The sequence below is a fragment of the Silurus aristotelis genome (assembly GCF_946808225.1).
Source record: "Silurus aristotelis genome assembly, chromosome: 25".
Taxonomy (NCBI): Eukaryota; Metazoa; Chordata; class Actinopteri; order Siluriformes; family Siluridae; genus Silurus; species Silurus aristotelis.
In genome coordinates this window covers 17,566,980-17,582,520 of record NC_139598.1, presented here as the reverse complement: position 1 = coordinate 17,582,520, position 15,541 = coordinate 17,566,980, and the positions used below count along the sequence as shown (strand labels likewise).

Sequence of the window (15,541 nt, the reverse complement as noted above, 5' to 3'; positions counted from 1 at the left end):
ATATGTTTTTTATTTCCATTGTGAATAAAAAACTGGTTTATGAGAGTTATAGTTTATGAGAGACTTAAATTTTATGACATTTGCAACGGGTTTTATTTATATTTTACACAGTGTTCCAACTTTTATGAAATTGTTAATTATTCATAGAAAATATATATATAAAAAAAGGAAGGCTGCATCTCCAATTATGTAACCAGTATCTCTAGGCACTCTAAAATAAGGAAATCGAACTCTAATATATGTAGTTGAGGTCTGGCTCAGCTAAAGGCAATGCATTCTCGCTCTATAGAGGAGAACCAATTTGGATTGGCTCTTCCTAAAAAAGTAGGCGGAGCTTGGATCAAACAGTCTGATCATTGGACGAGCAGGTGCAGGTTTCATATGACTGCACCTGTGCTCACCCTACTCGTTCAACCTGCTTTACAATTCAGTCACACCCCATCTCCAACCACCTGAGTGCTGCTTCTCAGCGGAAATGCCAAGCCAAACATCACAGTTACTTCCTCATCCACCTTCTCGCAGGTAGAACTTCACACCTAAACACACACACAGCCGGAGAATTTCTCATCAGGTTTTTTTGTGTTTCATTCTTGCTTACACATCTGGCAGTGCTTTATCGAGTGAGTGCTTTGTGGTCTCTGTTTTGTCTTGCTTTCTGACACTTCTGGATCTGACTCATGCATTTTACCCAGAGTTTGAGACTGAGGTACTAATGTGAGGGCTGAGAATGGGAACAGACGAGGCCTACAACTTTGTCTTTAAAGGTATGTCATGTTTTCTTTTTTGTTTTCCAAAATCATTCTCAAATACTTTTCCTGTAATTTCAGAATGTCTGCAGATTAAAAACTGAAGCCCGGTTAAAAGAAAATCTGACAGCAAATGAGGTCACTCCTCAAAAAGTTATAGTTATTTTGCAATTTTGGGTTCGGCTGCCAAACAAACAGTGTCTCAATCACGTGCTGTTATGTTTGACATGAAAACATTCTGGGAATACCTGTGAGGGATCTGGATGATTTTCACGCTCTTGTTGTGCCTCACAGGAATAAATTATGATTATAACACACTACGAAAAGACAATTGCGACATCTAGTATGTTTCTAAATTATCGTTTTATACCTGTCTTGTGAAATTTTGTTTGTTCTCCAGAGTCCCGTCCTCTTAAACCGGCTCTGTATAGGAAGTGGTTTGTGCACAAGTAGCAGAGATTTATTCGAGAGGAACGTTGGCTGAGTGGAGTGGAGACAAGGAAAAAAGAAATACACGTTTGATATCAACACCTACGCTTTTGTATAGTTGCGTACAAGATATGCAACCGATTTTTCCTGAAGCCAGAATAAGATATTTTTGTCCAGCACACAAGTTTTTTTTTTCCTCTCTTTTCACAACACGGCACACATAAGCCTTGCAAAATGCTTCAAGGTCACAAATCTGATTCGCCATGGCAACTGGGGTGTTGTTTGCACACGACAGGTTACTGAATAAGGGAGAGTGTTTTTGACTTTCATTCCACAAGGTTTTGCAATAATCTGGTTTTCCCTCAAAAAGTCTTCTTTTGTTTGAAAAAGGTATAGATTTGTGCAATAACCGAAGAATAACGTGCTTCTGGGGTTAGAAAATACACAAGCTTAATATACACAGCTTGTCTGAATCAGAGGTGGGGGGTTTTCCAGGACAGTTTCCTTTTTTTTTTTTCTTTCTGGTCAACAACTTGGATGCACATGAATCACTGACTGCTTGATGGGCGTATGGCGTTCTTATGCTCTCAGTGATGAAACTTTTTAATACCTTTGCCTTGCCTAGACGTGCTAACTTGTTACAGGGAGTGTAGAACATCAGATATTTCAAATACTGCAGTCTGAAATGACTCATAACTCATCTTCAACCCACCTTAAGATTAGACCGAGCTCAGTCCAGTCCGACCAAATCCGATTTTCTGACCACAGTTGCTAAATAGTGCAGGTCTGAACCTGTAGCAGCTCCCAACATCATGGCTATATAATGATCTCTGTGTTTATTTCCCCAGTGGTTCTCATCGGGGAATCAGGCGTAGGCAAGAGCAACTTGCTTTCACGCTTTACTAAGAACGAGTTTAACCATGACAGCAGGACGACTATCGGTGTCGAATTCAGTACGAGGACTATTGAGCTGAACAGCCTCACTATTAAAGCCCAGATTTGGGACACAGCCGGATTGGAGCGGTATCGTGCCATCACCTCCGCGTAAGTACAAACGGAAGGTCATTTTAGTGTTTAAGGAAGGGAATTCCAGCAAATAAACAATCATCAGAAGGGAGGCATCATGGGCCAGGATTTTGTAGTTCCTTATATTTCCTTATAAGTCTTAACTCAGGTCAAAATCCAGTTTTAGATTTAGACTTACAACCATTTTCTCACAAATTAGTCGCTGCCATTTATCATCACATAAGCTTGTCTTCATGGTCATATACAACACCTAATAATCTGGGCGGATGAGGGATAAGGCCGGAGTTACACTTTAACTTTACACAAGGTGGCTATTGCACATGTCCTTCATTCAAATTTCTGGGCACATAGACCAACACCAACATAAACACCAGGGCAGATATACACGGTTACATGTTGTTGTGTTTAGGCTGTGTTCATAGGACAGTTTAATTCTGTTTAATGTAAACAAGGCCTGTAGTCATACATCTTGTATAACCCATTTCTTGCTCAACACCTTCTTACTCCAAGACATATGAAGAGAAATGGTTCATCACACTCCCGCCCAACATTCAGTCTAATGACATGAAAGTTTAGACCTTTGTGTTACTTGGCAGTAAATGTTTCTCTTCCTTGAGTAACTTGAGACCCAATCTGATAATATCTGCCAAATATAGGAGGTTCTACTTTGTAACAACTGAACCTTTGTGTAAAGGGACTGAGAAACCAGCAACCAGATTTGTGAAGATCCCTTCAAGTCAGAAAGTGTTTTCTGGTCCACTGGAACAAGAAACTAATAAATGGTCCATGATTTTGCTCTCTCTAAGCTCCAGTATCTGTCACATGGTGCTCATAGATGTTTAGGATTGGCTAGGCTTGCTCTGATTGGCATGGAAGAGAAGAATGCCATCTCCTACCCAGAGGGCAGGGCAATCATTATCTCTCATTGCACCTCTCTCGTTCCCATTTCTCATTGGTTGCTTGAAACCCAATTAGAAAACATCTGCCATGGTCTGTCTAATCAACAACTAAATCCAAAAAGAGTTGTTTTGGTGACCTTCATTTTGGAGATCCGTTGTATAAATGAAGGTATTTTTAATAGAAATTTCCAATTTTAAAGTGTTCCTCAAACTGGTCCTTGGAGACCTTGTGACCTAGTTGTGAAGAGGCTTAAAACAAGCCATCAGGAACACAGAGTTTATGGTGTAGGTGGTGGGATTTTGGTGTGAAGCAGAGGCACAATACGACCATTCATAGAACCACCGATGACCACCTTGGGAGACGCTTTCTGATTTTCTGTTGTTTTTCTTTCGCTGCAGTTATTATCGAGGAGCGGTTGGAGCACTGCTAGTTTATGATATTTCAAAGCACCTGACCTACCAGAGTGCCGAGCGGTGGCTGAAGGAACTTTACGACCATGCCGATCCCCAAATAGTGGTTATGCTGGTTGGCAACAAGTCAGACTTGGCATCAGTACGAGCTGTGCCCACCGAGGATGCAAAAGATTTTGCAGGTGCTTATCTAAAATGTACCTTCTTGTTATATAATCTGTTTTAACCTTGTCAATAAAAATATGGTCTTTTTTTTTTTTTTTTACTAGAAAAGAATGGATTGCTGTTCATGGAAACCTCTGCATTGGAATCAACAAACGTTGAGGCGGCTTTCAACAACGTCCTTACAGGTACTGTATACTGTCAATACTACATCTCAGATTTCTGCTAATTTTCCATTCCTAGACATTTGTGCAGAGAATCTAGGCAGCAGACTTTCACTAATTTATCAACCGTTTTGCAGAAATCCACAAGAAAGTAAACAGCAAAGAGGCGTCCCGTGGTTCTGTCGGCGCTATGTCACTGTCCAACCCGAACGCTTCACCTGCTGCAGCTCAGGATGAAAAGAAGCCCTGCTGTAAAAACTTATAAGAATGAAGGCACGATGCAATAGAAAGTAGTCGACCAGACCGTGTTGTGTCTGGAGTTACACGGGGGCCGTCTGTCTGACGATAAACCCAATTGAACCACAGTTTATTGACCGGCGTGGCCATACGTATTTTGTTTGTGGGCCGTCGTTGTTGTGTTTCTATGACGGGAAAGTATTCTTGTGCATGCTAAAATCGCTATTTGTAGATGTTTTCCGTGTCTTCTCTCTTGTGCACACGCGGTTTTTTTTTGTTTGTTTCTTTTTATTTTGTGAAAAAAGGATGTTATTTATGAAATAATGCCACCATGGAGCAACTCTTTATAGTCTTGCTTTAAGATTCATTTCAAATGACTGTGACATTACTGATGAAATATTTTTTTTTTTACACTAAACATTGTCAAACAATATTACATGCACACTACATTTCACAACTTTCACCCAATTAAAATCCTTATAATAATAATAATAATAATAATAAGGACATAAGATTCCTTTTATTACTTAATCAAAGATTGGAGACTGTATGCAATGATGAAGAATAAATTGATTACAAAATGCCTATGAAAGACTAGCGTCCTTTTTTTTTTCCTGATATATGAATCACATCAAAAGTTTGGTTTAAAGATATATTTTTTTTAATTCATGATCTTCAAGGTCTAAAACTACACACTTTTGAAAATATATATTAAGGAATGTAAAAGGAATTTTTTTATATAACCTGTTTATTATCATAAATAATGTTGTTCAAAAACACTGGTATTCACTAGAAAATACGATGTAATTATGCGATTATGCATGATATTATCTGTTTTTGTGTTTGGGTTAAACACATACAAGTGTGTTTGTGTATTATCGGGCACGGTGAAACTTGGTATCAACACAGCTCACATGCCGACTTACTATTAAGTGATATTACAGGTAATATTATAATGATTCCACTCTTCTGAGAAGGCTTTCCACTACATTTTAGGATGCATTTATGGCGATTTGTGTTTATTCAGCCTTTATGAAAATCAGACACTAATGTTGATTAAGTTCCTCTTCATCCCAAAAGCGTTCAGTGGGATTGAGGAGATCAAGGCTTTGTGCAGGACCCTTAAGTTCTTCCACTCAACCTATACACCACGAACCACATCTTCATGGATCTCACTTTGTGTCTGAGTTCCAGTGAAGACAAAATAGTGAAGCTACAGTGTATTAATATTTACTGTACAACTGTGTGATTTAAACTCTATGGCAATAGACTGGGCAATATACATTTTACAGTCATTTATTCTGCAATAAATCAATTGAATTTCCTTAAAAATGGATGTAGTAACTGTAATGTGGTAAAGAAGTGTATGTAAAATCAATCTTGTTGACATGACATACTTATTGCAACCGGCTGATTAATACTCTAAAAAATGAAACCACTGACCGATTGTCCTGACTCATCACCACATATCTTTTCTATTTATTAAACAATTCAGATGATACTGATTTATATATATATATAATGCTTGTTCTAAAATCAGCTCAATTTTGTGGTTGTGTGTGTAATATTCATGCAGTACACTGTAATTTCTGTGTAATTACATGTATAATAACCTATGTAGTGTTTACATTGAGTGTATAGATGTGATACTATGTGCAATACTGTTGATGATGCAGTACTCTAGGTAGATATGAAGGTTCAGAATTACCTTAATTGCCAAATTGCAAATACATAGAATTTATGTGTGGTGTGATAAAAACATTATAGGAAATTAATTAATATAGTAATAAATAAAAACATTGACCAGGGTATAAAATGACAGATTTTTTCATGTGTAATAAAAAATTCCTTCTTTTGATGGATGATGAACATCTGATTAAGGATATACTGCACTACAGAGCAGAAAAAACAGGTGCTTCCTTTTACCTGAAGGAAAGATTTTTTTTTGTAGGATAAACCAGATATTCTTGATGGAATGCGACAAAGTGCGATTTTCTTAAGTCAGGTAAATTCAGGTGTTTCTTCCTGAAAGGAAATCGTGTTTTCTTTTTCCTCCTACGTGGCATTTCCGGTTTTCTTCCCAGCGCTGCACCTGTACAGTTCCTACCTGAGAAGGGTGACGTGATGCACCTGTTGAATCCAGGGCGTTCCTTCATTGGCGAGATTAGTATGATTGACAGGCGGCTGAGCCAATCAGGTTTGAGATAGTGTCATCGGGGGTGGACGTAGCTCGGTGTGGTGAAGAGAACAAGGAGCGCAGAAACCTTGGTGACGCAGGCAAACTCGGCGCCGCTTTGATTGGAAGTGAATTGTTATATTTTGGGAGTATCTTTTATTCTATATATTTATTATTTTAACAGCGTGTCGTGACACTTGCAGAGTCAATTTTTTTAGGAGCAGTTGTGACATGCGCTTCCTCGACTCACCCTAGCGGCTTTGACTCCCTTCGTATCTTCATGACAAGTTGCTTTGACGTTAGCATAGCCAGCTAGCACCAGTGTCAGTTCACTATATATATATATATATTTTTTTCAACAGAAATTTGACTGTAGGAACATCTTCGAAGCCATGACTAACAGAGAAGAGGAATATGACTATCTTTTCAAAGGTAAACAGCTTTCCAAACTTTCCTATACCGACTTATACTGTTTGGGCTTTAAAACTGGGGCCGTATTTCAAATCGCAGCGTGTACACTGCTTAAGCGCACTAGGTAGTGGATAGGATAATAGCTCGTTCTGCTTATGTAGTGCACTCGTTTTTATAGGGAGACGCCATTTTGGATGAGACCAGAACATCCTATCGTTTATCTCAACTGGTGTCATTTACACTGTAATTGTTGTTTTATTAATTAACCTTTTCATGTGTTTATTTTCTTTCTAAAGAAGGCAACTTTTAATGACTTATAGTCGATCTGGATTTTATTTAAAGCGTCCTAATGAGTAAACGCCAATAGTAAATAATACATATTTGTAAACAATGTAGGCAGATTTTGCCCATTGTGTTGGTGGAAAAGGTGTGTGTGAAGAAAGACTACGTAATCTTGCACAATCCAGTGCTGAAATTAGTCGGTTATTTCCAAATCCAAATTTCCTTTTCTGAAATACCTACTGTTTATTGGCTAACTGTGCATTTTCACACCAGTCTCTGTAATAACATACATCTCTGCCACTGTATGGGTGTATATTTAATTGTGGCCTATAGATTTGTCTTTCTTCCAAAGCATTCATGCTTGTCTAACACTTACAGGTTATTCGTCATGCTGATGTACACTGGAAAGCATTACAAAGGTGTCGTTAATGTAAAACGAACATTTCAAGCTTTTGTTTCAAGGGCCACAGGTGCAGTCGAACTGGAAAGACCTGCACACTTTCACCCTGTGCGGCGTCTGTTTCCGGACTGATACACTACAGGTTTTTGCGTTTGGGAAACCTGTAGGGTTAATTTTATACTTATTGGCGAGAGATGATGTCTCAGTGATCTTGCAGATGACAAGTAAATGTTTGTTTGTTTTTTGTTTGTTTTTTTAACAATAAACGAGACAGTCGTGGACGGGTGTTTCAGACATGCCTTGAATTTCCTCTTTGAAATGAAAAGCCCAACCTCAGCTGCACCTCTTACTGTTTTTGATTCTGAGTCAGTCAGTACTAATGAATCACGGCTTGGCCCTCCGTATGCTGCCATTTCCTGCCAAACAGCTTGGTGATCCAGTTTCCAACTGCATTTTTTTTTTGTCAAAGCAGATTGTTTCAGTCATTTATTTGCATCTCTGAGTCAGTAGTAAATTTTGGGGTGTCGGTATGCTTCCTTTCTAGCCTGCGGAAAAGGTTTCGGCATCCAAATCATTTGTTACTCAATCGTATAACGATTTGCTAACAAAGAAAAAACCCACACACTTAAACGAATAGAAAAGCTATAAAAGATTAGTGAAATTTTTTCGAAAGGGTCATCATCTCTTGAGTATGTATATGATGTTCTTACATTTCCAGAAATTCAGGAAATGCATTTTGGAACAGATATGCAGGTGAGTTGTGTTGAGTGAAAAGAAAAAGAAAAAGAAACCAAGCGTTGAAAGAACCTACAAGCAGAACAAGCTTTTCCATGCTGTTTTTCTGCCTCACTGACCTCTGGAATCTTTTGCAGTGGTGCTAATCGGAGACTCTGGAGTCGGGAAGAGCAACCTGCTCTCCCGCTTCACACGTAACGAGTTCAACCTGGAGAGCAAGAGCACCATCGGCGTGGAGTTCGCCACTCGCAGCATTCACGTAGAGGGCAAAACGATCAAAGCCCAGATCTGGGATACTGCAGGCCAGGAGCGATACCGTGCCATCACCTCGGCGTGAGTGATAAATCTTCACCACTCTCTGTTCCTACGTACTTCAGTGTGTGCAGGCTTGTGGTAGCAACATCATTTCATTGCACTTTATTTGGTAATAAGCAGCCTTTCCTTGCTATTGTCTATTAGAAATCATTTCTCCTGAACATTTTCTTTTTAAACCGGGTGGAATTTGCATGCAATTAATATTAAACACTAAAAAAAAATAATATTGATTTTATATTAAGGATTACAGAACACATGCATTTAAATATACATTGACTGACTTTTACCTAATGTCTCGGAGTCGGCTATAAAAATTGCCTTTAAAATCTCTGATTGGTCAAAAGGTGTTGATTAATTTTACTTCATTAACTGCACCCTGGACAGTTAATCAAACTGCAGACGTTTTGAACTAGAGGTTAATGCACTTGGTGTTGAGCCTCTACTCTATATACTGTATATAAGAACTCGCTCGTAGGGATTTGCATGGCGGCGATCTTTAGGAACAACCCGATTACAGAGCTGTTGAGGCTTTCTGTAAGGTGTAATGTGGTTTTCTGAACATGTATGGAAGAAGTCTCCAGTGCCAGGGCTTTTTTTTTTTTTTTTAAAGCTGCATTCTCGTAGACCTTTGTTAGGTGCAGTAATAGTAATGATTAATTGCGTATTGGTTGATTTATAAATTAATAATAAACTAGCATGTAGGTATTTTTGGGACAGGATTACGATCCGAATTTGCACAATGATAAGGAATGTCACTCTAACTGGTATCACTAGCCTTCTTTCATTGTTTATTCGAACTGTCTTGTTTAGCGTGAAGGTTTTTTTTTTTTTTCTCGTATGACATCATGGTAACCAGCAGCGCTTGTTTGAATACATCGTTGGCCTCATTTGTTTGAGCTCCACTCAGAGCTGCATTATAAAGGTCTAAACAGATTTTGGGCAAAATAGTTTTGTGGCTTTAAAACAACAGGAAATAATCGTTTGAATTATTTATGTATTCATGTCTATTCATCTTAATAAAATGACCAAATTTTTTAGATACTGAGTTTAATTCCTGAAATAAGAGAAAACACACACAAGGAATAATGTATGATAATATAATAATTTTTATTATGCAGATATTACCGCGGCGCCGTCGGTGCTCTTCTGGTGTACGACATCGCGAAGCACTTGACATACGAAAACGCCGAGCGCTGGCTGAAGGAGCTGCAGGACCACGCCGACAGCAACATTGTCATCATGCTGGTCGGCAACAAGAGCGACCTGCGTCACCTACGAGCCGTGCCTACGGACGAGGCCAAGGCGTTCGCAGGTCAGTTCACACAGCTTCTATTCACAGTCACGTTTTTAAATCCTGCACACGTCTGACACAGGAATGGTTTACAGAACCCAGAGCTGATGTAAAAATGCGTGGAAGTGGTTTCTTACCTCGGACAGTGTTTACATTGTGTGCTTCACTTTGCTTCCCCACGTCATCATTTCATGTTGATTAGTTGCTCATTTATTCTCATTACCAATTCACTGTATCCCGATTATAAGAATAATAAACCTGTATGTATTTATATTTTTACATCACTCTTTTTTTTTTTTTTTTTCCTTTTTTTTTTCTTCTATTTTACTGTTTTCACATTTCTTATTAGAAGAGGAAATGAGCAGAAAATAAATTTACTATGAAACTATAGTTCAGTGTAAATGACTCCAGGCTAATCATTTCTTCATCTTCATGTTGGTGATTGTGCTAATTTGAGAGACTAAGAGCTTTTTTTTGCGAATGTCTTCTGATCACAGGGACCACATTTTGACAGCCTAAAAGAGCATTAAAGAAATGATAATGGCTGCTTTTTTTTTTTTTAACGCACATAAATAGTCTAATTCTATATCTATCAGCGGATAAAAAATTTTGAACGGTTTTTCTCGTGTCCTCTGTCGTGTCAATCACCTGGTGATGACTTCCTGGTAAATTCTGTCTTTCAGAAAAACACGGGCTTTCCTTCCTCGAGACTTCTGCTTTGGACTCCTCTAACGTAGAGCTCGCTTTCCAGACCATTCTCACAGGTAATTTCTTCTTATACCACACATCAGTCTTACAGGGCAGGGGCAGAACTCCAGGTACGGGGTAGTAGACTTCAGCTTTCACTTTCGCTTTTTTTTATTTAATAATGAATTAAAAAAAATAAATATTAGTTCCTATCTGAAGCAGTGTACCTGATGATGTTATTGACATTATAAATGGACCAGTCCTGCGTACTATTATAATTAGTAATGCAGATTACTGGTGTTGAAAAGCTTGTTTGCCTTCGCTGTAGCTTTGAGGGCAGAAAAAGCCATGATTCGGTGCTGCCCGTGTGACGTGACTACGTGTAGCCGTCAATTTAAAGTGACATGACGCGTCACGCCGTGTCACGTAACAGTGATTATCCCCAAAATAAACACTTTTTTTTCCCTTCAATTTTGGAATATTTGAAATGAATTATTTTTTTATACAAAAAATTATTATTATTTATTATTGTTATTATTGTTATTATTATTAATAATTTTACATTTTTATTTTTGAACCAGAATGTTGTTTTTTCTTCATGCTTGTCCCCAGGCTGTGTCCTGATCACTAAGGCTACGTGCAAAACGTACAGGACAAAAAAAAACCAAAACAAAAATAATCACTCTATCACTAGTCACTTTGTCTACAAGTCGCCCAGGCTGGTTAGTTGGCCTTCCTGTCCTTTAACCAAAAGCGTTATTTTGATTACATTTAATTTTATGGACTCTTATTAAATCCTTTCACCTGATGCACTGCTCATATTGTGATGCATTCAGTTATACACCTGACTCCTGAACTTAAGATGCTTATATGATTTTTTTTTAACATCCCATTCCACATTTATTCCCTAATTACTATTATAATAATCCACTTTCTTTTGGAAAGCTCTTCCTCCAGATTTTGAAGTGTGCTTGTGAAAATTTGTGTGAGATTCATTAATCCTTATGGGTGTTAGTAAAGTCACTGATGTTGGTGAGGTGAGGAGGCTTGGGGTGCAGACAGTGTTTACATTCATTCATGTTCAATAGGGTTTAGGATGCTTTATAGGAGGAGATCTTCCACTCCAACCCATGTAAAGCATATCTTCATGGAGCTGGCTTTAAGCACAGGGGTATGCTGGAAAAAGTTTGGGTCTGCTAGATCAGGTGTGGGGAAAATCTCATCCAAAGTCATCTTATAATAACGTGTGCCTTCAAACTGGATGGTAACAGTTTTTAAAAAAGAACCACATATGGCTGGAGAAGTTGGGAATCCCAATACTTTTGTCCACATAGTGTATGGAGTTAGATCCTGGAGTTAGTTTTTTTTATTCCTACCATTAGGTGGCAGCAGATTCCAAGCCACAAAACCCGCACTGAACCCTTTTTCAGGTCAGATAAGCCTTCGGTTTATTGTAAGGTTGTATCATTTTAGAAATGTGCTTTGGTGTTTGTTTTGTGAACGAAAGCTTTTGCTTAATGTATTCACGAAGTCAGTTATTTTCCTCTCCATCATGGTGTTAGTGTGTAATTCACCCGTTCCTCTTTCTTCCAGCAATCTACCGCATCGTATCCCAGAGGCAAATTTCCGGGCGCGGCGACGCCGACTTCTCCCCCAACTCTAAAGTGGTGCCCATCACAGTGCAGCCCACACAGAGCTCGGCCAAGCAAAGCGCCTGCTGCCAGAGCAACTAAACAGCCACCGTAGCACAATGGGATTATGGGTAAAAACCGACATAAGGCAGGCCAAGGGGGGGAGGTTGCAAAGTTTGTTTGTCAAGCACATTAAGACCCCCCCAACCAACCCCCCCCCCCCTTCTTTCTCCCCTTTAATAACACATGCAGTAGGCTTTATCTGCTAAGCCCTTATTCAACAAGTTAAGCTTTAACATAGGGACAGGGGTGAAAAGAAAGAATGTTTTTTTTTTTGTTTGTTTTTTTTCCTCCACAGACTGATTTTAATGTTCTTTATTTTTATTTTTTACACTATTTAGAACCAGCACCAGGAGACTATTTACGTCTCTGCACGTAACAATTTACACCACCAGCTAGTGCTCAGAACGAGCTGCAGCATGTGCAGAAGGCATGAGGACGCTACCATGACATGAAATGTCTATTTTAACCACTACACACTGGGTCTAATTTTTATTAAACAGTCTCCTGGAGGAAGCTTCTTCCTGCGTCTGCACCCCCCCCCCCCCCCCAGATCCTTGAAAGAAAAGAAAAAAATACTACATCCCTATGTCTGCTGCGTCTGCCTGTATTGTTGATTTGTACGATGACTCAACAAGCGAAAGAATCCCTCTATTTATTTGATACATTGAAATATCCGAGATGACCCTGTTGAGATTACATCCCGATAGCCTGTGGATTTTTTTAGCATTGTTTTATTTAGATGGTGTTTGTTGGTCTGTTGATGACATTTAAGGGTTTATTACTGTATTCTCTCCAGGGTGAGTAAAGCGTCAAAAGTGAACTTGTAAAGTGTCTGTTCTTTTTTTCTTTTTTTTTTTTACTGAGTGAAAGAAAAAAAAATTCCTCTGCTTTTCTTTTCGGGTGATGTTTTTTTTTTTGTGGAAAAGTGTGAAATTTGTTTGTCTGAATGGATCAGCTTTGCTTGGAGGCTTTTCTAGGTGCCGTTTTTTTATAAGTGAGCCATTTATCCTGGACTAGGATGGAGGCATTAAACAGGAAGGCAGAGGCAGGCATCATCCCTTTACGTGGATGGATTATGTTGCAGGACTGAGCAACAGTGGAGGCTGAGCTGCTCACTGAGGAGTTTCTGGTGTACTGGAAAGGGCTTGTCTTACTGTAAGTGAAGTCCTCATTGCCCATCCCTATCATACACTGTATGTAACCTGAAGAAAGCCATACCCTCAGGGATCTCTGTTAATTGTGTCCCATTTCTCACTCTTATTTCTTTGTTCTCCCTTTTTTATTTTCTGTCTGGTCTGAGTCATGGTTACGTTGAGCTCGTGGTAGTTCAGATCGAGTGAAAAGTGAGCTGAAGGTCATTTATCTGTACTTCCAGCGTAGCGTTCAGGTTACACCAATTAGGAAAGCTCTTTTAATCAACTTACGGGTCTGTTTTTCTTTATAGATTTGACGTGTCCAGGTGTTTTCTTCATTTTTCAAATTCCCCAAGCAGCATAAGTGCATTTCATGCAATAAGAAGTGCACTATTGTTTTTTTTTATTTTTATTTTTTTTATTATAAATGTTCCTAGAAGTAAATACCACATATCACACCAAAAAAAAAATTAAAAGCTGAATTAATTGATTGTCTAGTAATCTTGGGGGAAACACAAATCTCTACTTCAGAGCTGCTGGTTTTGTAACGTGGCTTTGTAAAGTAGCCCAGAAGTGAAATATAGGAGCGAAAGAAAAGAAGTAGCACTCGTATATGAAGGGATGAAATATAATTTGGGACTTTTTGTTGAATTCATAAATCTGTATATTTGGATCTAATATATAAATAAATTGTATTTGCTTTTAGCTGCTTGCCTCTTGGTTGGATCTGATGCTGGTGTTCGAGCACAGAGATTTTTGGAAGATTTTCATCAAGATTATTAAATCGATTTTATTAGAAACATTTACAATACATGTTTGGAAAGTAACAAAATAACAAAAACTAGTATGGCATACATACATTGGTCAAATATATATATATATATATATATATATATATATATATATATATATATATATATATATATATATATATATATATAAAAAAAAGACCCCAAAAAATTATTTTACTCACAATGAACATGTGCTAAAAAATAAACCTGCAAAATTGTATGCCTCGTGTGGGCACCACATGAATGACCAAAGGTTTCGAAGAAGAAAATAAACAAAGGTTTTCGAAGAATTGTCTAGAAAAGAGAGAGAGAGAAAAAAAAAAGAACCCTATGGTATGGTGAACCTTTCTCACTCACCAACAAGAACCTAAACACTTAGAGCAGAAGATGCTGGTCCAAACTAATGCACTAAGACCACTACATGAGTTTATATGAAACACGTCTTTCTTTTTCCTTTTTTTTTTTTTTTTTCCTATTGAGTCGGAAGATTCTGAAAGCTACCAAAGACAGACTGTCGGAGCGGAGTTACCTATCGAAAAAACGCAAGCCCATAAAAAGAACATGATCAACCCTTGAAACCCCTGCCCCGCCCTTTTTTGCATCACTATCATTACTGAAACAAATCAAACCACGCTACACAATTAGCTTTGCCATTATGAAGTCAAAACAGTCGAGATACAATTTCACCATGTAAGAGCTGAGGCTGTCCTTCAACATAACAAGCCGCTGTTGTACGTTTTCCTGTGAGGGTGATGAAAATCTACAAGCGGGGGGAAAAAAAAGCTCAACAAAGTATTCATCAGCCCTTTAGTGTAGTTTGTACAGAAAGCTTTCACTTGTACAGTTTTAGTACCGTTTTCCAGCCTGGCAATGATGATGATGATGACGATGATGATACAAGATACATGCAAACTACTGTGTTGTAGAATATATGAGTGTGTTCTGTATTTACTGATATCGGCATAAATCTACTACATTACATCGAGACAGAAAAGGAAACGGTGTGGCGTTTGAATATTTCATGTAATGCAGAAAACATTCTTTTCTTTAAGGGAATTTTCTGGAATGTAGTAGATGTACGCTCGGAAATGTGTGTATGCACAATTATCCACCTGCTTCTCCGGTCCACACACCTCTGTGATGCCCTTTCACTTCACTGCAGTCAAAACAGATGAAGCGCTTGAAATAAAAGTAAAAAGAAATGCCAAAAAAAAAAGAAAAAAAAAATCTATACATTATTGAAAACCAGGAATGAGGGAGTAAAGGATTGTGTTCAGTCAGCAATATGGGGTTAGTTAAAGAACAGCAGGCAAACAACACGTGTGCCAAGTGTTGATGCAGTGCTAAAATGTGATTGAGGCACAAACTTGAGACTAAAATACCTCCTAATCCTTAAAAATATTTTTCTTTTTTTTTTTTTTTTTTATTTCTTTCCTTTTTTTTTCCTGAACTTATTCCATCGTTAACGCTCGAAAATCTGAAGTTAAAATATAATCCTTTAAAGCCCCGTTTACCACCCGCCTCATTGTACACCGTCAGAGGTATAAAGGAT

General features: G+C 38.3%; 2 protein-coding genes across 5 annotated transcripts; both read left to right on the top strand.

Annotated features, from left to right (window-relative positions):
* Positions 1-391: 391 nt before the first annotated feature.
* Positions 392-4,661, top strand: rab25b (RAB25, member RAS oncogene family b). Of its 3 annotated transcripts, none has more exons than XM_083529747.1 (6): positions 392-522; positions 693-764; positions 2,024-2,219; positions 3,500-3,693; positions 3,781-3,861; positions 3,975-4,661. In XM_083529747.1, exons 2-6 carry the CDS (start codon positions 728-730, stop codon positions 4,100-4,102), a joined length of 636 nt encoding a protein of 211 aa, XP_083385873.1. In that variant the 5' UTR covers positions 392-522; positions 693-727; the 3' UTR covers positions 4,103-4,661. The 3 variants fall into 3 exon arrangements, with proteins under 3 accessions (XP_083385873.1, XP_083385872.1, XP_083385874.1); XM_083529746.1 differs by having other exon boundaries at positions 483-620; XM_083529748.1 differs by lacking the exon at positions 392-522 and adding an exon at positions 526-571.
* A 1,604-nt stretch (positions 4,662-6,265) lies between these two features.
* rab11al (RAB11a, member RAS oncogene family, like) lies at positions 6,266-13,903 on the top strand. Of its 2 annotated transcripts, XM_083530421.1 has the most exons (6): positions 6,281-6,682; positions 8,216-8,411; positions 9,512-9,705; positions 10,368-10,448; positions 11,965-12,133; positions 12,404-13,903. In XM_083530421.1, exons 1-5 carry the CDS (start codon positions 6,643-6,645, stop codon positions 12,102-12,104), a joined length of 651 nt encoding a protein of 216 aa, XP_083386547.1. In that variant the 5' UTR covers positions 6,281-6,642; the 3' UTR covers positions 12,105-12,133; positions 12,404-13,903. The 2 variants fall into 2 exon arrangements, with proteins under 2 accessions (XP_083386546.1, XP_083386547.1); XM_083530420.1 differs by having other exon boundaries at positions 6,266-6,682; positions 11,965-13,903.
* Positions 13,904-15,541: the final 1,638 nt, after the last annotated feature.